At 38.5% G+C, this 22,376-nt stretch overlaps 1 protein-coding gene across 2 annotated transcripts in view; it reads right to left on the bottom strand.

Annotated features, from left to right (window-relative positions):
• Positions 1 to 3,715: 3,715 nt before the first annotated feature.
• Positions 3,716 to 22,376, bottom strand: part of KIAA0825 — a 165,405-nt gene continuing 146,744 nt past the window's right edge. For both annotated transcript variants that reach the window (XM_082191339.1, XM_082191342.1), the window contains one exon: positions 3,716 to 4,173. In XM_082191339.1, the coding sequence (XP_082047465.1) occupies positions 4,050 to 4,173 (124 nt within the window). In that variant the 3' untranslated portion in view covers positions 3,716 to 4,049. The remainder of the gene's footprint in view (positions 4,174 to 22,376) is intronic.

Genomic DNA, 22,376 nt, shown 5'->3' on the forward strand with positions numbered 1-22,376 from the left:
AGAGGAAACAGCACAACTATATGAACTAAGCATGTCAAGGTTTTGATCAAACTCTTCCTTCTTTTGTACTCAGCTATTTTCCATGGCCCTGTGGTTTTTCTATCTAGCTCAGCCTTTTGAATACTGATGGTGTAGGGTTGCCATATCTGGACGCAAAAGTTGTTGAGCTTTTTTTTTAGTTTAGCCTACACGCAAATTCCATATGCCCAGATTTTCTGTGGTAACCAAAACATTGTTCTGCTCTAGGTATATGTGTGCATCTAACCAACCCCAGTGGAGGCTGGTCTGCTGTGTCTATTGGGACCCAACCTTCCTACTGAAAATGTCAAGCAATTTAAAAAAAAAAAAAATCTCAAATTTTCAAAGCCACACTTTCCTGTCCCACACACATTTTATATTTCCCAGAATTTAAGAGGCATTTCTGTTAATCTCCTGATCACTCTGACCAATCAGCTCTCCGAGCCATTCAGCCAGTCGTAACAGTATAGCTATGGCAATGAGGTCTCTCCCATCTGTCTCTAAACAGAAAAATCATGTGACTGATAGGGCTGCTGGAAAGTCAACCCTGATAGGAAATCTCTTACTCCATCTGTTGTTTTGAGGCCTGTTCAGTACAGCCACTAGCAGTTATATGAGGATTTAGGGCAGCTTCAAAACCGTCCTATGTGATAGGCTAATGCTATCAGAACCATATGTTAGTTCTGAGCATGCTCAGAGCTGTTTCCTTGAAGGCTACAGAAGCAATAAGGAGTGTTTACTAATTGGAGGAAGGTTTGTTTGTTTGCTTGCTTAATATTCATTTTGTGACCTTGCTAGAGAGCAGGAGTGAGTGACCATGGAAGCAACAGCAAGTCTTAAGTCTGTAATTAATATCTGGTTTTTTTTACTTAATCATTTTGTGATTATTTTTTTGAATTGGGAAATTGGAAGAAGTAGTAGAGGGTGGAAATATGTGTTGTAACTGACCCTGTTTCAATATTATTCTGTCAAGAATAAAAGGGAAATAAATATCCACATTAATTTTGCGTTTACTAAAAAAATGTTAAAGGATTGCTTCCCATATTACCAATTTTGACACTTTCCCTACATTCATTCAATAAAAGCTGCAGCAGCTGCTGGGTGCACAGAGTAATTTTAAAACAAATTTCTGTAGATTTAAAGAAATTCTAGATCAATTGGGTGGCAGACATGCAAAGCAATCAAAAATGTGTCTTGATTGCTCTTGGAACGAATAATTGTTTTTTGCATGACTGTAATTTCCCAAATTTTCGAAATATTTTTATGGTGAGGTACTTCTGAGATCTCAGTTTCCAAGGAATTTTAGTTGCCCATGATATGTTAAGGGGCCATCTGTATAAGCCAGTGCACATGGGCTCTGAATAGGACAAATGGAGAAAAAGCAATAATCGGGCTCTATGTTGGATGAAACATGATTACATGCATTGAAGGACCTGTGCAAGCAGTATACAACCTGTCTTAAAATAGTATACTGCAACCATGTTGCTAAAATCTGCCACATCACAGCACAAGAGTGCACAAGACACTTTGCATCTATGCACTGCATTATCACCAGAGTGACAGTGCTGTCCTGTTCGTGCTCCATTTTGTTTTCTTAAAAGTTACATGCTTCAGAAACTGGTTTCCCCTCTGCCTCCCTCTCAGGTGGAAGTTGCTTTTCCGCCTAAAATTTATTCTACCTGTGTTTAGGAATGGCAGTTTTCACCTATCAAGTAATATTTTCAGAACTTCCATAAAATGAATTTTTAGCATAGTTTTGTCATTGGTAGGACTTACAAGAGCTAAATATCAAAGATGTTGGTGAAGAGTCTGCCAGCTGAGAAGAAAATCGAATGTTTCTGCCAGAGGGAAACTAATTGAAAGGAACAGGGCCCATGTTTGGCCTCGGACTGCTGAGAGGGTGGAGCAATGTATTAAAGAACATTCACTCACAATCTGGAGTAGTTCTAGAATCAATAGTTTTATTGCCCATAGAGCCTACAAAATGCCCTTGGAAGGAATGAGAGATCATATAGGGTTTATAGGAACAGTAGCTATTAAAGAAAAGTACATGTATTTTGTACATCACCTTTGACACCCCCTGTTCAATCTTTGAGCTATATTAGAAAAGTTATCAAATAACTGCAGTTCTTATTCAAGTTACAATCACTTCCAGCAGTACCACCAAGCACTGAAACAAACTAAGCACAAGCGTGTTTCAGAATAAAAGATACTCTAGTTTCATGAGAAATGTGACAAAGGAACTGAATAAAATAATAGTGATATAAAAAGTGATTATATTGCACTAGTTTACACAAGAGGGGCACACAGTTGAGTTTTAATAATGTCAGGAACAAAATGAAAATGGCATCACTATACCCTGCTATTACGGGTAGTCACTTAAATAATGGAGCCTAAACATGGCCCTAAACACCTTCCTGAAGACAAACCTAAATCAATTTCCCTGAATATAGAACTGGAGGATTAAAAAAACTTTTGAAGGCAAACATCATCATCTCCATCAAACAACCAAGTCTACATTTCTTCATCATGCTCACTTACCAAGATTCTTATTTTATTTTGCTGGTGTTTCTTTACCGAGAAGTGCCCTGAATATTGTACTTCTTTACTTAAACAAGATGCAGTTGCTTCTGTATGATAGGCAAGCCGCCCTGGAACTCACAGACCCTGGGATTGAATACAGCAAGAGTTCTACCTCTTACACTATTGTAAATATTTGCACTCATGCCGATGAGTGAGGGGTCAAGGGAAGTACAGAGGAGGAGATGATATGCTTCCCAATATTCTGCTAGTGCTTCTACAAATAAGAGATTTGGACAGAAACAGGACTTTTCTACAATAATAAGATTTAAAGATACTGAAGTATTAAGTATAAACAAAAAGTGAATTGTGCTATTAGATGCTTCTAATATTCCTTGGGTACTTACCCTTATAGGTCAATTCTATTTTTGCTGCTTAAGTTGCAGGTGCTAAAGCAGAACCCTATGCTAAGTAAGTCAGCCAGAGCTACAGTACTCATATGTCATCTACTGCTGCTACATACACAAGAGCATCAGATCAGACTGTCAAGATTTTGAGAGACGAGTCTAGAATAATTGCATTCTGCTAATACTCCACTACGTAAAAAGAAAGGTTCCTGCATCTCCCAACTATTTTGGGAGCCAGTTCCCATTTCTTTGGGACAAGAGACAAAGGAAAAGTTTTTAACATTAATCTTTGATTTCTAGATTCTCGAGCAGCAGGCATACTAAATGTGCAATACTGTGCAGGTTTACTCAGAAGTAAATCTCAGTATGTTAAATGAGGCTTAGTCATAGGCATGTATGCATAGGATTGCAACTTTAATACAGCAACTCAATAGAGTGGTCAGCTCCTAAAACTGCCAAATTGTGTTTGATATCAAAATATGTTTTAGATATTGAAACTATTCTTAATAAGGCTTCTAATAACTTTGCACTCATTATACAAAATTATGGAACAAGACTTCTATGTATTATGTCATGTCATGTGCACAGTCTATGACACAGTCTGGTCTTGAATTTTTATTTAAGCTGTCCATTGATGGTAACTTATTTGTTGGCTCAAGCCTCCAGTACTTTGGGTAGTTTCAGGTTACCATCCATTTGCTAGTAATCTATCAGTTTTATTTTTTAAGTTTACAGTATTTTAAACATTTTAAAATTGTTAATTTTTAAAAATATTCCTTACAAAGGTGTATCTGTACACCAACAAACAACCGAAAAGGTAACAAAACATAGCACTTAAATGTTCCCTAGAAAATACAAACATACAAACCAAATTTTGTACAAATTATGCAGAGGGCAAGATCCAATGTTGTGCCATTGAATGCATGGGAATTCCTTTCCCTACTCTTCCATCTTTGTCTACTGCAGAGGGACCCCCAACCTGCATGGGAGAGTGAAAGAAGGGAAAGTTTTGATAGCACAACTTGGGGCATCACAATTAAATGTCACCCAGAACTTCTTTGGAATAGCATCAATTCTCAGTTCTTTATGCAAGTAGTACTCGAGTCAAGATCTCTCTTCTGCTTTATCTTCAGAGGCAAGAGAGGTTGTTGTGAGATAAAGGTTTTTTAAGTGCTCCAGCATCACTTTTTCCTCCTCTTCTAGAGTTTCTTCCTCCTTCATCTCCCATCTGAAATTTAAAAACACACACACCAAAACTATTGTATTTCTTCAAATTCATTAAGCTGATACAACACATATTTGCTTAATATACTGGCGAAAATTATTTAACTGACTTTCATGTATTTAGTGGACCCAATTTATTATTCTTAACTGCATAAGATATATAATTTTCCCACACACATTTCTGCACACTCAGTAGAAATGATTTATTATTATGGTATTTCTAGGTCATGGGCCATTCAGTGCTTTGGAGTCTATGTATTAAACTTTTATCTCTGTGTGTATTGCATTCTCTGGATTATTTACTTCTTATTTAAAAGCTTCTTCCTGCATTCAAGGCATACTGGCTGAACATGGCAGTTTACAAAAATAAAATACATCATAATATGAAAACTCCATCAACCTCACTAATTTCAAAGCAACAGCAATAATATGTTTTAAAAGCATGACACATTGTTTGAATAACATAGTTTTCAGGAGATGTCCAAACGGTTACTAAAATATTAACATTCTAGGGCCTTTTAATCATGTTTGTGGTTTGCTTTTGTTTTACTATGTATTTTGTGGTCTCATTTTGTATTTTTATGTTGTGATCTTCAGCTGAAGGGCGGCATACAAATTTAATTAATTAATAATGCATGATTCCTGCTGATCATCCACTAGCAGTGAGTTCCACAGGTCAGGCTCTACCACACTAAAGGCTAAGTCCCTAGTAAAGGACAACCAAACTATAAGAAGCACACCTCAAAGAATATCTGTGATCAAAGAAATCAGATAGCACTTTTGGTCTAAGCTGAATAGTGCTTTGTGAATTTACATAAAAATCTTGAACTTGGCTTGGTAGCAAATTTTCAACCAGTGCAGTCCTCTCCGGATAGGAGTAACATGTTGCCAGTAGCCAGCTCCTATGAGCAGTCTGGCAGCTGCATTCTGCACCAGCTGCAGCTTCTGGACCAGATGCAAGAGGAGCCCAGCATAAAGCTTGTTACAGTAATCAAATCTTAAGGTTACCAATGTATGGATCACTATGGTCAGGCTATCCTGGTTCCAGCAATAGTCACAGCTGGTGTACCAGCTGAAGCTGGTAAAAGCATTCCAGGCCACAGAACTTACTCAGGCCCCTAGTGACAAATATAGATCAAAGAGAATCCACAGGCTGCAGTAGCAGCTACACATCCCACCTCCTTTAAGACAGCAGGCACTGTCTCATCATGCAAAGAAGAATTCACCAACCTTAGACACACCTGGTCAACCCATTGATTGTACCAGTTATGATGGGCACATATCCAGAGTGCAAGTGGTTGGGTGCATCCCTGCAAGCACCCCTGTCTGTGTCTTCAGGTTGCATAGACTAAAACTGATCCCACAAAATTGAAGTAGGTTTATCCCTGGACACTAATGGTAACATCTAAATTGCCACAAGGTCAAGCCACTTCATCCTCAAAAAGATGGGTCAGGACAGGAGGCCTCCAGTAGGTAAAACAACACTCCAGACATCACAGAAAAGCTCAGCTGGACAAGGATGCAAGAGAAGCCTTTTTCTGCCCATATTTGTAGACTCAATTATGAACTCTAAACAGTGCTTGGTTGGCCTTCAAATGAGATATATGCAGCTAGCACTCAAGCCATTGTCCAGCTTGTTTCACCACCTGCAACTCCCTAGAATACCAATGTGTATTATATAGCAAGGCTGCCCCTCTACAATACTACTATTCAATCTAAAATATGGATTCTCTATTTTACTATTGTAGCCGTTTGGTTCTTCCTTTTGATATAGCACAATGATTCAAGCATCCAGCCATATTAATGGTATGCGTTGTTCTACCACCATCTCAAATATCCTAAATTTGGGTGGCTTCTTTTTCTGTCCCTTAATGTGTCATGTAGAACAAGCCTAATAACAAGCATTACACCCTTTACTTGAATGTTGACTCAGATTTTTTGAGCAACAGAAAGTATTTCAAAATGATTGTTGAAAGTATAAGACTAAATTTTAAGGGATAACACAACTAGAAAGGACTTAGAGAGAGCACCTAAAACACTTAATTTTGGTACAAATATAAATAGGTTGCTAGTGTATGCTGAAGACACCCTTTATGTGAAAATCTGTTCATTCACTTAAAAGGTATTGCTTGCGACCAGCAAGAGAGATCCATATGCAGAAACAGCCTTCTGTGCCTGTTGATGGTGCATTTCTGGATGCATATCCCCATCTGAGCCCCATTAAAGCGGCTGGATGCATCTTTTTATGCCAATGGGGAAGTGCATCTGCAGCTAGGGCCACCAATTGTTATGCATGACTAGTTGCCTGTAACTGAAGCTGGATTAGGGCCAATTACTTTTCAGCGTCCTTTATTGAATGATAGCTCTTATGTTGATATTGGTCCCCAAGATCACATTTGGACCCATTTTCCGTCCCAAAATTAAAATGCACATATTTTGTGCCCAGTTTTGCCAATGTATACAGGATTATGAAATACTGGAAACTGATCAAATATAACTTGCATGTTTCTTAGAAATGATTGCATTATTGAGTTTAAAGTAACCCAAAAGCATAACATACAGCAGGAGTCAAGAGAACAAATTATCATTACTGCTCCAAAATGAATAAAAAGCATGTTTCTATGTTCAAATGGAAGATGGGACTCAACATTTATAACTCAAGAGATGTCCAGAATGGAACATGCCTTTATTAGCATATCCAAAATGCATAACCATTATTTTGGCAGCAGCAGCTGGCAAAAAATTAGTGATGTACCAGTTCAAGTAATATGAATGAATTCATTTTAAAATACTGTCTCCATCAGTCAGACAGCCAACTTTCAACCAGTGTTATTTCAAATTAACAACAATGTGCCTTTTAGATGTCTTTTAAATCTATAACTGGCACAATCTTTATTTAGGATTAAATTAGAATTTTTGAAGATTAAATTAAATTAAATCTGCTGTCCAAATTGGTACTAGAGATGCTTGGATCATGTCACGGTGCCATTATTGAATATCTTGTTTATGAATAAAGTAGCCACCATGCTGTGCAAATGCTATGAAAAATTTATCACAACAACTTTAATTAACAGGGGTGTGGTGGAAATAATTTTGCCACAAACAACAGGTATGATGCAGCCAAAGTAAAGCATTTTTAAGTCACATTAATTTCAATAGGTGAGTCTTAAGCACATGTTTAGCTCTTCCATTCATATTAATAGGACTCACATGAGCTCAGTTTTGATAGCATTATGATCTGTATCAGCCTTCTTCAACCTGATTGTGTTCAGATATTTTGGACTACAATTCCCATCAGCCCCAGCCAACATGGTTAAGGGCTGTTAGGAGCTGTAGTCCAAAACATATGAAGGGCCCCAGGTTAGGGGTGGTTCTATATGTTTATATAAAATACCAATACCTTGTAAGGAAAGAGAGCTGATCCTGAAAAACTCAGGAAGGGTTCAGTAGAGCTACTTCTTCCCTGCACTGTTGTTATTTGAGTGGTCCTTTGTTTATGGATACATACATGCAAGCTATAGCACAGAACCTTTCAGAAGCACTGAAGTTAAGGACCACTCCTGCCCCCTTCTCAGAGTAAATGTACTTTCAGCACTCTATGTGTTTCAGCAAGATGGAACATGCAACCTATTCCATGCTTACTTGACCATGCTAGAGCCGCAGCATAGAGGTCAAGCTTCTACAGTGAGAATGGAGGGCAGAATACATGACCTTTAGAGGACCATATGAACAACAACAGCTACAAATAAGCAACACCACTGTCTTCTTTGTAGATTTCGGATGCAAACTCATATGGATGGTTTGCAAACTTGCCAATCTAGAGATTGGCACACAAAGTGCTCAAGCAGAAGACTCAGCAGTGTTGTGATTCCAATGGAATGAGAATTTAATACACAGTGATAAATGAACATGGACATCAAGGGTCATGTAGCTGCTCAAGGACAAAAACTTCTCTGGAAACGGCAATAGAAGGCCCTTGCATTCCGGTGGAGAATACTCGATGTTTAACTGGGAACAGTAATTTAAAATATGGTTATTGTCTAAAACAACAATTTCTGAAAGCCTTTGCGATAATTCTGCAGCAACCTCCCGTATGTAAACAATCTGAAAGATCAGCTTCTCTTTAGACGTAGGTTATAGTCAAGAGAACGAAAAAGTATTTTTTTGAAAAATCCACTGAACTAGAAGTGAAGTAAAAATTCCCAATTCATATGGATTGAACTCCAGAAAAAAAGAAAATAGAAATGCAAACTGGGCTGTAAGACCCACTTATCCTTGTAGATCTGCATAAAACAAAGTGCTGTAATCATACAGTCCTTTGGGTAAAAATGGTTGGACAAAAATCTGAGCTCTGAAGGATCCTGCTACCAATCACTGCACTCTTCAAAGGAGGACATCCTGCAGATACTGTCTTATCAGGAGATCTGTTCCGCATGACATGTGGTGAAACTCCAGTTACATATCAGACAAGTGTCCTCTTTTGAGTGCCTATTGAAGACTCCCTTCTTCCAATATTTTCATCCTGGTCAGTATATGAACTTGAAACTGTTTTCTATAGATAGAGTTGTTTCATCTATGTTTTTATTGTATTGTGAAATCACTTCATGATGTTTCATAGGAAATGATTCATAAATGAAAGAAACAATATCATCATTGTTTGAGTATAAATGAACATCACTCACAACAAACATCGTCATCACTTGACTATTTCAAACAGGTGGAATGATAGGAACATTTTGGCAGAGAACTTGACCTTTATTTTGGAGCAGGCACAGATGAATAACAGTTTGGTGCATGCAAGGGTTGTGAAGATGCAACTCATCATACAGTGACCACCTTTCTGAGAACGTGTGTGTGTGTGTGTGTGTGTGTGTGTATGGAAACCATTTAAAAAGATATTCCAGCACAACATGAATGAATCTCTGAAAACGTCTGTCTTGCAGCCCATCATGCTACAGAAATATGTGCTACTGGTCTTTGTATCAAAGATCCATGCTAGTAATTCACCAATGCTGAAAGATGGAAACAGCTAGGTATCTTTTGGAGCATGGCGGCATTACAAGAGTAATAATAATAATAATAATAATAATAATAATAATAATAATAATTTGTTATTTATACCCCAGCCACCCTGGACGGCTCCCAACAGAATAACAACAACAACAATAAAAAGCGATAAAATATCAAACTTTAAAAACTTCCCTAAACAGGGCTGCCTTCAGATGTCTTTTAAAAGTCAGATAGTTGTCTGTTTCGTTGACATCTGATGAGAGGGCGTTCCACAGGGCGGGTGCCACTACCGAGAAGGCCCTCTGCCTGGTTCCCTGTAGCTTCACTTCTGGCAGTGAGGGAACCACCAGAAGGCCCTCAGAGCTGGACCTCAGTGTCACTCCCTGCCTTTCCTATGCTACACAGCTGCCAAGATATAAAAATACTCCAAAGCACAGTAGAAGACTATATTTATAGTGTAAGTGCACTAATACCTTTTTCTTGAGTTGTTATGTGACAGAAGTAACAAATGAAAATAAATTATTTAAGCAAGCTGTCTCCCAACACACGCCTCCTTTCTTAAGTTAAAAGTTTGTTATTGTATTCTTCATTGTTTTAGAATAGTTTTATTATTTTAAACAATGATCATAACAATGTTTTTCTTAATAGTGGCATGAGGAGCCTAACTGTGGATCCCCACATCCAGTAAGTAAGTAAGTAATGCAACATTGAAGGGGCTGTCTGAGTCACATGGCTAAGCATCCCAGCTTACTTTTTAAAAGAACACATTAGCAGTCTAGGCAACAAAGGCAGGAATAGCTCACTCTTGCATCTTATTGCTTTTTGTTGAAATGTTATAAAATAATGCTATTCTGTGCTACATAATGTTTCTCAGAATTAATCTCCTATGAGCAAACTTTGTGATGGGAAACATCCAAGGAAAAGTTGGAAAATAGCTTGTGCTTGGTACAGTTCTAGAAGTTTGAGAACCCAGGTATCTTTAAGTGCACGAGCGCTGAGGAAAGAACAGTCTATTATAGTTTTTAAGGCATCTCTTTTAATTGCTTCCTCTGTAGCCTCCTTATTTTCTCAAATTTGCTGGGAGCTCTCTCTTTATGTTGTGGCAGTGAACCAGATTCTGATAATACCATGCTTAGTGTACCTAATGCAGTAATTTTTCAGGTAATTTCCTCACACAAAAGACCCAACCCACATTTTTAGTCATTTTTGCTAGTCTGTAATTTACTTTTGGCCAACAAATGAACAATTTAGTTTCATCTGTAACAAAAACAAACTAATTTGCCTTTCTTTGGTTGATTTTAACAGTACTATTACAGTATTATCCAATAGTAGAAGTAGCATGCATATTTAAACATATTCCACAGATAAAGCATTTTGTAGATGGAGGGGGAGGGTAAACTGACACAAAATGAAATATGCCTCCCAAGATAAAGATAACCTGCATGAAAACACAGTTGCAGGAAAAGTAAATTATAAAGCAAGCATTTATCTAATCATTCTAAAGACCGTAATTACACAGTCTGTGCATCAAAAGGCTTAAGAACTATTAAAAGAAAACATTTTAATTAAATATATATTTAAATGAGTTTTCCGTAAACTGTCAATTGATGCTTCCAGCAAGTGTTGCAAATGCTTTTTAAAAATAGAATTCATATAACCACTGGCAAATTCTCTCTTTTAATATTGCCCAATGTACTTGAATACATATGTCATAAGGCAATTTCACAACATTCTTTAAGCCCACACACTCACATGTGAATGGTCTCATCCTGCCACATCCCATTGCCTCTGCATCCCATCCTTCCTCACAGAATGCCACCTATTATTTTCTCACAGTAACAAAGTATAATACCTTTCTGGAAACCCAGCACTCACATTCATGTTCCTGGCTTCCCAGAAATGCCAAGACACAGACCAATGGCACTCAGTTTTGTTGACTGAGCCAGTGTTAAGCCCTAACTCAAGTTCCCATACACCTGCTGCTCTTGATTTCTTATTGTGCTTATTCCAAAGTGCTAGGTAAAAAATTACCATCACTTTTTTTTTAATTGTACAAGCTATGCATGTTCATTCATTGTTTCATAGTGGCACAATGGGTCTGTGTGTCTGGCTGTTAACCAAAAGCTTTGTGGTTCAAGCCCACCCAGAGACAGCTGTGGGCAGGATTCCTGCATTGCAGGGGGGTTGGACTAAGTGACCCCCAGGGTCCCTTCCAACTCTGTGATTCTATGATCTATATAGAAATGTGAAGGGACAGGACTGGCATGCCAGTGGTATCTGAGAGCCACTCAGGGCTCAAGGATGGTGTGTGAGTGGGAGGAGCTATAAGGAGACAGAGGTTCAGGGAACTTAATTTAGTTAATGGAATATCTGTTGAAATCCAGGATATGTGTGGGTAGAGCAGGTCTTATAGGACTGGAAGAAAAGAAGGAAAGTGATTCAGGAAATCCAGGTGACAAAAGTTCAAACTTTTGGAGAGACACGTGAGTTCATAGGTAGTTTCCATATTTTATAAGAAAGTGGATCAATGCGAGCAATCTGGTCACTGTTTCATCTGCACTAGCCAGTTCATGGTTTTTTTTAAATTATTTTTATTAACCGGCCAATCAAATCACATTATTTCCAAATCACATTAATTCCAAATTATACAGCCAGATTTTAAAATTTTGTTGGGGGTACCCATACTTCAAGCTCCGAACGGGGGTCCAAGCATCACTTATATTGCTGCTTTAATTAAACAGTTCTATCCAGTTCTATCCAGATAGTATCTTTATTACTTTGTTCATCTTCTTGTTGTTATCATATATTCCTTTCTTTGCGATCTCTGATAATCTTCACAAGTGGGTTGGAAACAAACATCCTCTGTGTGGGTTTTACACTCTCCAAAGATCATATCACTTAGGGACAGCCGCCATTCCACACTTCCGTAAAAAAATTATCTTCGGTCTGTCCTTTAATTTTCCCAGGCTTGCAAAGTATATCAGGGGGGCTCTGCCAGGTTAAAATCACATTCCAATCGTCATTCACATTCCGATGATCCTGGTCCTCCTCCCCCCATCTTTCTTAGACAAGCCTGTCTTAGCGAGATGCCATTTAAAGCTGCGTCATAAAATTTTCTTCCGTTCTCTGTTGTTTACCAATCATCTCTTTGATCTATAATTCACTCCACACAGTTCTTGAATTCCTGCTTGTGATTAATAACATGCAACGATCTTCTTTCTGGGGTGGAGGGTTATTAATATTCACATAAGACAAAGAAAAGAAAAGTTTTTTCCTCCACCCCCCTTCTGTTTCACTCCAAACATACCAGTCTCTTAATGGTGGTTCATCACTTGATTTATTTGTCCTATTCGTCGCTCCGGTCACAGAGATCCATTAATCAGCAGTCTTATCTCCCGACCTTCGCTTGATGTATGTGCTTTAGCTTCTTTCCAATTATATGTTTCCAATTATATTTCCGAGCTAAAGCGAACCAGTACGCGCTGATTGGAGACAGCGTCAGGAAGAGTCGACCTCACCAAGGGCTTGTGCCAAGTGACCGGGCACCCCCTTCTTTCGAATCCGGGGGTGCGTTATGGACACCGCTGGCAAGGCAGTCCCCACCATCTCCTTGGGGTGGGGGTGGGAAGACTGCATACTTCCCATAGCAGCCTCTTAATTACCTCGTGTGGGTCGGAGAGATGTTATTGTCGGCCATCTTCCAATGCGCCACCTGGTGGCCCCCAGCCAGTTCATGTTTAAGTACAATTCAAAGTGCTGCTGCTTACCTACAAAGTTTTAAACATTTTGAGACCAGGCTATTTGAAGAACCACCTCTTCCCATACAACCCTTCCCAACCACCACTTTTGGAACTACAACTGGCTGTGATACAAGACAGGGCCTTTTCTGTTACAGGAACCAGGTTGTGAAACTATTTTCCCAGAGATGTTTGGTTGGCTCACTCTCTTTTCAGCTGCCTCCCTGGTTTTATGCTGAATTGTTTTATCCAGCTCTTTTCACTGCATTTTACTACATTTTTGTAAGCTGTTTCGATTTTAATTTGGAAATAATAGCAGGGTGACTGCAGGCAGATGCCTGTGCTTCACATAAGGCTGGTTCTTCAAATCCAGATTCAGTAGAGTAAGACATGTATTCAGAGGAAAAGAACCGCAGGACCATGGGAAGAACTCACACTGTGAGTGCAGAAGGCCGCAGGTTCAATCCCTGTCATCTCTAATTAAAAGATAGCAAGTGCTGTAAAATATGTCTCTGCCTGAGACACTGGAAAGCTGCTTCCCATCAGAGCAGACCAACCTTTCTCATGCCTCCCAGATGTTTTGGAATCAAACTCCCATCAGCCCCAGAAAGCATGGCTAATGGTCAGGGATGGTGGGAGTTGTAGTCAAAAATAACTGGAGGGCATCAAGTTGGGGAAGCCTGACATAGGCAACACTTGAGATGGTCAAATAGTTCCAAGTTTACGGTTGAAGCCTTATCTTTTGCCCCATCAACCACTCCCTGGATTGTTATGACACATATCCATTGTGGGTTGACAAATCTTATATATTTTTCTTTGTGTGCTCAAGCACAGAATGACAAGCTTAAGTCCCCAAAAGCTGACATTGAAAGAAACAATGCATTAGCTGCCGTTTTACTGATCCACACTTGGAATAGACTTCATAAATTTTTCTACATGCAGAAACTAGACCTTCTTGAACCCTCCTTGTGATTAATTAGAATGCCTGTCTAACATATTTTTCTCTCAGGTGTAGTAACCTTGTATGACCTTACCATTAAGAACTGATAAATAAATGCTTGGTTAAGCACAAACAGCTTGATAGGCAGTGAAAAAGAGTGATGATCTTTGTTTTTATGCAAGATATTTATGCTGTTATTTCACCTCAGAGGGCCAAACAATTCAAAACACAAAATAATTCCTTGAAATGCCAGAAAAAGTAAATTTACTTTTAATTCATTATGGCTAAAATATTTGATGCAAAGTAGCAGTATTGAAATTGCAGTTAAGCTATAGAATATTTTGATATCTCTATCTGCCCAACTGCAGATACTGGACAAACCCAAATCAGTGTTGTAGTATGTATGCATATGTACAGATACAATTTATTTAACCTCTTAAAAGATTTGAATGTTCTAGTGTTTCCAGATAATACAGTAATGTTAAAATGCAGCTATTTTAAAAGTGGACAGAAGATGTATTTTTAATTGAAGTATGACAGAAAAAGAACAACTGATTATCTATATACAGTGCAATAACTAGTCTTGTTAGAGCATGTGTTTTGTTAATAAAGGTTAGTGACACATCTCTTTCTGCATGTAGCTTGTAAAATCATATTAAGAAATCTAGACCTTCAAGATCAGGAGCCACTGAGACTGTGAAACATTTTAGTAATGTTGGACCTATTGATCCTAATTACAAATCACACTCCAGATAAGCCATTCCCCCATAATTATATTCAAGTACTCAGAACACAAGGGCAAAAGAGATGGGGGTGAGGCATTAAGTGGCTAATGAAATGGACCACTGGCTTTGGTCCTTACAGGCCAAAGGCCAAAAATGTCTACATGCTGGTGGCAAAAATGTGAAAAAGGAAGAGTGATAGAATGGTGCTGAAGTGGACAGGCCAGAATAATGACGGAGAATCAGGGTATCTAAAGGAAGTAAGATTGTAGGCAGAGGCAAGACTACAGACAGAAAGAATCAATTGGTGATGGAGCTAGACAAAGAAGATACCTAGTAATCCACTTAATCTGTGGTTTAACCTCAAATATATTGCAGCAAAAGCATATTATGCATTAAAATGCTGATAAGATAGGTTATATCTCACCCCAAGGGACACAGGTGGCGCTGTGGGTTAAACCACAGAGCCTAGGACTTGCCGATCAGAAAGTCGGCGTTTCGAATCCCCACGACGGGGTGAGCTTCTGTTGCTCAGTCCCTGCTCCTGCCAACCTAGCAGTTTGAAAGCACATCAAAGCGCAAGTAGATAAATAGGTACCACTCTGGCGGGAAGGTAAACGCCGTTTCCGTGTGCTGCTCTGGTTTGCCAGAAGCGGCTTAGTCATGCTGGCCACATGACCCGAAAGCTGTACGCCGGCTCCCTCGGCCAATAAAGCGAGATGAGCGCTGCAACCCCAGAGTCGGCCACAACTGGAGCTAATGGTCAGGGGTCCCTTTACCTTTACCTTTATCTCACCCCAAAGGCTTCTGAAATTGCCCCACCTCCAGGAAAATCCCCCCAACCTTTTATGGTATTTTTTAAAAGTTTTGTTTTTTTTACTCTCTTTACAAAATATCTCATAAAATGACTAGGACAAACACATGAATTCAACACCGTCTGAAATGAACATTCTTTTTTCCATTTTTCTTTACTGGAAGGGAAGGGGGGCTTAAAATTATTATTTTTAAAAATGAGTTATCCAATCCTTTATCAGTTCACTAAAGGGCAGGCATCCCCAAACTCGGCCCTCCATATGTTTTGGGACTACAAAACCCATCATCCCTAGCTAATAGGACCAGTGGTCAGGGGTGATGGGAGTTGTTGTCCCAAAACATCTGAAGGGTCGAGTTTTGGGATGCCTGCTCAAGGGCTTCCACCTGCACAATGGGATTTCTTCTCCCTCTTTCTCCCTGTATTCCTCACGCCCCGTAATTCCATTACAGTAGTTTGGTTTCCCTAAGCCCCATGAAGAAGATTGGAGGACAGTGGACACAGAAATAGGAAGTCCCATTGTGCAGGCAATGAACCACCATGTACCACTAAATCCTAATGCATTCCTCTGGATCATGGGCAGTGTTTTTATATTTACTAAATACATGTATCTTTCTCTTTACCTTCTTCCTGAAAGCTCTTATCTTGCCAAAATCACTTTAATCAATTATATAATCACTTTAATCAGTTATAGTTTCCTTTTGTAGATAGATATGTTATAATCCTGAAAGGAGCACACACTAATATTGCTAAAGCAATATAAGATGCTCCAGTATTCATGTGCAATAATGGTCTAATCATTGGCACAAACATCCAATTAATTTGTTTCCTCTATGTGTTTTTACTGGCCAAGATGCATAGGGGAGTAATGTGCTCAGTCATAATCATGCTCCACAAAGGCTGGAAATGTTCCCTTTGAGCTCCTAATCATTAGGCAAGCTGAAGTGGAGACAAGCCCATTGACAAGTGAGAATGGTAATAATTTATTTTCTATTGATGGGTTATGACAAATCATGTTGATGCTGTGGCTGCTTACTGTGGGGCTCCATGAAGGAAGGCACTGATGGGCAGAGATGAAACCCTTCACAGCTCATTTAGTCCAAATGTAGCCACCTGGGTGGTGAATCAGTTCAACATAACATCCCAGGCATTCCTGCACAAAATTAGATCACTAACAGGCAAGCCATATAGGGGTTCCTTTAAAGCATTAATCATAAAGGTTGAGCTGTCAGAATGCAGGGTTCAACATTAAGGAACACAAAAAGAATTAAAATGTAGCAGTGTCACAAATTCAAGAATGTAATTACCATATCTAATTAAAGGTACAGTAAGAAAACCGATGACCTTAAAACTGCTAGGGTGGAGCATTACTCCTGTAGAAAGCACCCCACAATTTTTACAAACATTAATTAGTTAACTCAGCTTCAGCAAATGTGAGCCCTGCAGCCCACCTTCTTACTATTCAACTGCCTAATCAATTTATATGCATATATTTTACTAAATCACAGATGTGTGTGTGTGTGTGTGTGCGTGCGTGCGTGCGTGTGTGTGCGTGTGTGTGTGTGTATACACACACATGTCAGCATTTTTAGGATATGGGAAGTCAGGCATTTTAAATTTACGTTTTTATCCATTTAAAACAAGATAGAAAAAAAATTGTCCATTCACATCTCAAGACTAAGGATATACATTTGAATGTTTGTTTAAACTTAATGGCTGACAGTCTATGATTCCCCCCTCATTACACAATAAATTACAGGCCTTCCCTTTCCTCTCTGCCCCCTGTAGCCCCCAAGACCTCCAAATCTTCTCCAATGATGCCACTTAGAAATTGCAGTAGTATTTAATATTACAGTGAAGCTTCTGTAAGCCAATGGTAAGACAACTAGAGAACATTACCCCCATGGGTGGGGAACGGTTAGCATTTTCATCTCGTTTGTGGTAGATTTATTTTTTTTAAAATACATTTAAAAAATTTATTACAAAATAAATGTGCAAACATAACAAGATGAAAGAAAACAAATAATCAAAAATGAAAAATATAAACCATAAAGTGTTACAGCCTGAAAGGTCAAAAGTACAAAGAAACAGCACAGCTCCAAAAAGTATAATAGGTTTATAGCAGATTTATAACGAGTAAAAAGTCTGATTCACCCTTCAAACCTCCAATTCTTGCTATTTAGAATCTAGAGATTGAATCTAATATGGAAATTTTGAGTGGTGGTAAGGTGCTGTCACATGATCTCCCAACTTGCAAGCCCCACTGAGAACAGTGGTGTTTAGGTCAAAGAAAGCATAATCATGAATAGCGCATACATCATAAAAAAATGTATATGGTGGTTCCACTGACAGCTAGGGAATGAAGCCGAGCAACACAAGGTCTTCTGAAGACCAAGGCAAATGTTCAGCAGACACATTGCTATATTTAAACAATGTTACGCTATATATTTATACATGCCCCCAATTTTGAAACTGTGAAGTTGATGAAAGAAGGCTTTCAATTCATGCCCAGCACTGAATGTTGTAAAAACTCACCAGACATTAATTTACAGTGCCAGACCTGAGATACAAATATCTCCATAGATATATTTCCTACCACCTCCCTTGAAGCTCTGGCCTAGAAGGACAATTCATTCCATTTAGAGTAGACCTGTTTTGGCTCTAGAGAAAATCCACCAGTTCACTTTTTTTTTATTCAACCGAATACAATTACATACCCTCCAACATTTCTCCAATGAAAATAGGGACGTCTCATTCCATAATGATAATTTTACTATTTATACCCCACATATCTTACTGGGTTTCCCCAGCCACTCTGGGCAGCTTCCAACATATATAAAAACATAATAAAACAATAAAAATTAAAAAAACCTTCCCTATATTATTATTATTATTATTATTATTAATTGAATTTATATACTGCCCTATACCTGGAGGTCTCAGGATTGCCTTCAGATGGCTCAGGGTCAGATAACTCCATACCCTCCAGCATTTCTCCAATGAAAATATGGACATCCTACCATACCCTCCAACATTTCTCCAACGTTCTCTGATGTTTAGTTGGCATGTGCTTTCTTGTAACTTGAATCCATTAGTTCAGGTCCTAGCCTCCAGAGCAGGAGAAAACAGGCTTGCTCCATTCTCCATGTGACAGCCCTTTGGGTATTTGAAGATGGCTATCATATATTGTCTCAGTCTCTTCTTTACCAGGTTAAACGTACCCAGTTTCCTCAACTGTTCCTCATGAGGCTTGGTTTCCAGACCCTTGATCATCTTAGTTGCCCACCTCATGTTCCAGCTTGTCAAAAGGCTTCTTAAATTGTGGTGTCCAGAATTGGACATATTACTCCATGTGTGGTCTAACCATGGCAGAATAGAACATGACAATTACTTTCCTTGATTGGTACACTATACTTCTGATGAAACAACCTAAAATAGCATAAGCTTTCCCCCCCCCCTTCTTTTTCTTTTTTCTTTTGCTGCTGCTGCTGCTGCATCACAGTGTTGACTCATGTTAAGTTTCTGGTCTACTAAGACCCCTAGATCCTTTTACATGTACTACTGGATTTTCCTCCATCTTGTATTTGTGCAGCTGGTTCTTCCTGCCTCTTCAATCCCTTAAAGTCATCTTGAAGCCCAGTTCTGTCTTCTATGGCATTCACTACCCCTCCCAGGTTGGTGTCATCTACAAATTTGATGAGCATCCTCTCAATTCCTTCATACAAATCATTTATAAAGATGCTGAACAGCAATGGGTCTAGGACAGTACCCTGTGGCACCCCTCTTGTCATTTTTTTCCAGGGTGTTGAGGAACCATTAGCGAGCACTCTTTGGGTTCAACCTAACAGTTACCTCATCCAGCCCACATTTTACCAGCTTCTCTGCAGTATACACTTAAAATGTTTTTAGAATATTTTCTATTTGCATATGAATGCAACTTTATTCTGAAATTTGTTAGGAAGAAAACAAAAGGAAGCCAAGAACATTCACTTACAATAATGCCAGAACAATACCAGTATAAAACTACACATATTCCCAAAACTGCTAAGTCAATAAAATATACTCACCAAGGAAAAGGTAATTGCCCTATGTGTTTACAATTACTTAATTACTTTACTTTGCCAAAAATAAAGGTCATTATAATAATCTTGAGGTTGAATTAAGTTTCAAGACTAACCTGCATGTTGGATTCTGTAGTATGTACCATTTAGCACATTTAATAGATGTAAAAGCTCACAAGTGATGATATAAAGGATAATTTACGCTTGCAATGCATTTTTGTCCAATTAATAGATTGCCTGTGTGTTGCATATTTTGCATGACAAAAGAGCAGAATATTAAACTGCCATTCATAATGAAAATGCACTTTGCAAATTAGAAATGCCGAAACAGAAATTTTTCACCCTGTTTAGGAAATAAACAGTCCTTAACCAATTAAACCGCATTGTAATAATTCTATGATTTATTGCAAGTTGTTTAACTTTCAAAACTCGGCTAACCCATATTAAGGTCACAATCCATCATGTCTTGCTTGGAAAGCCAGCAAATAATGGCTGTTGTATTAGCTGCTTTTGATGATAGTATGAAAGAAGTATTAGCACTTGTCAACAAAACTGCTTACAACATAACATTAGCATGCATGGGCTGCTGTACCTATTTATTATTCTGGCAGCTTCACACATATTGTTACAAGCTTATAAAACATTTTGTCGGGTGGAAACCGAATGTACACTGTTTGATTTTCTGATAGACTGGCAGCATAAATGTCTGGGCTGACTTAGTTTAGTTTAAGTGTAAATAGAGACACAAATTCTTCAACCTGTTCTCTTATTGATACTGAAAAGTGCTGAATTATTCAGTATCCAACTCTTCTGTTTGTGTCTATCACAGTTATCAATTACCCATCAGTCTACTTGTCAAAACAGAATGGATTAATCTGGCTGAAAACAAGACAAATAAATGGATACTATAACAGGGGTACAGGGTTGCCAAACTGTCAAAGGGAAATCCAGGCAATGACATTTGCCGTCAAAAGTGGGATATCTGGCTTAAGTGAGCAAATGATTCTCCTTTACGAGCCAAGAATGCACTTAGCTTACCATAAGTAAATTAATCTGCCTACTTTGACTACTAACGCATTGAAAATGCTGATAATATAGTAGTCAGTGTAAGTTTTTGTTCTATTGTTCAAATATCTTCCTGCTCTTACACAAATTATGTACTACAAATAATAAAAATGGTATGTGTTAATATGTTATCAGTATAAGTGGAAATGGAATTACTTGGGCCACTTTGTAGGTTTCTGAGAACAGAATTCAAAACAGTGCTTTGCATAGATGTGAAAGTGGAATTAATCTAATCCGGCCCTGGGGCTCCACCCCTGATCTGTATCTCAATGTCTTACTTTGCAACTTCTCTGAAATGGTCCATTATTGCTCAAAGATACACAGGCTAAATCCACCTCATTTGATTTCTTAAGGGGAAAAGTCAGTAATGTGACTACTAATTTGGCAGCGATATCAGGCTGCATTAGCGTTTTCTTTTACCAACATTATATCAGAAAAGGCTCCCAGACCTGTAGTCTTTTCTTCCCTTAGACTATGAGAAGCACAGAAATCAAGAGTCACTGTAAATCATCAGGTTATCAACATTTTTACTTGGCTCCTGTTATTCTGCAATGTCAGTGCACTTAAGCTGTATTTATTTCTTATTTTACCTAGCTTTCTTTGAACTCAAAAGATTAAATATCTTCCATGTTTCATATTCCTTCAGATTACAGATTTCTAAAAAAGTTAATATTATGTACCTCAGAATATTAAAAAAAGAAGAAAAATCTAAACACTTCATATTTACTCAGGTTCCATTCAAGCATGAATAAGACAGGTTATTTACCACCAAACAAAGAAGATGCAAACAACTTTTGAATGCCAAGTATTTGCTGCTGCACTCTTGGTTTTAAATTATGTTTGTTAGCATGTTTCTCTCTTTTAGGGCTTTAAAAAAAGCTAGCTTTGTATTATATCGGTTTTTGTAAGGCACCTTGTGTGGGGTTTTCTTGGGGGGGGTGAAAGGTGGGGCACAACACCCCAACAGACCACGTTCCAACATTCCTCTACAGGGATAGTACATTCTGCAGCAAAAACCTGAGTTCCTCCACATGTTTTGTGGGCTCCAGCTCCCATCAGTTCCAGCCAGCATGACCAATGGTCAATGATGGGAGGGTCACAGATTTCCCATTCCAGCTCTTTTTGAACTGAGATGGAATTATTTATGAGTAAGCTTGTCCCCTGCTAATTCAAATTCTCTACTAGAGCACCAGTACATAAGTAAATAAGGGAAATTGCCTCCTAAAACAGATGTGGGGGAACTTTCACCCTCCAAGTGTTGGTGAACTATACTCCCATCTTCCTGAGTAAGCATGACAAGTGGCCAGGGATGATAGGGATGATAGGAATTGTAGTTCAGCAATGACTGGTGGGGCAATGATTCCCCACACCTGCCCTAAGATCACTTCTTCTTGTGTTTATCTAGCACAGTACTCAGTTATGTAGATGATGCTAAAAAGTAAGGTTAATTTCAATGTTTTAGCAGCCTCTGTTGTGTGCTTTCAACAACAGATCACAGCAAGTGATCCAAAGAATAATATGCCCCCATGGGGCACTCTTCCCTGAAAATTGAAATATTAAGTTGTTATTAGAGGGACAAGAGCAAGCTAGCAATCTTAATGTTATAGAAGAAGAAGACTAGCAGTGTCCCTGGAAGAGTGCCCCATGGGGGCATATTATTCTTTGGATCTTCCTCTGAAGGCAAAGACCAAGGTCTACCCTTGGAGAGAGGCTCAGTAAACATGTAGCTACTACATAACAGTAATAAAAAATGAACATAACCACATAGCAAAAAAGTTTTGATAGTTTTAGAAGCTGTTCAGAACCTTAGAACTAAGGATTTTATATCTGCTGTATCTTCTGAATTCTGAGGAAGAATCAT

Source organism: Podarcis vaucheri (assembly GCF_965113315.1).
Source record: "Podarcis vaucheri genome assembly, chromosome: 11".
In the NCBI taxonomy this organism is placed as follows: Eukaryota; Metazoa; Chordata; class Lepidosauria; order Squamata; family Lacertidae; genus Podarcis; species Podarcis vaucheri.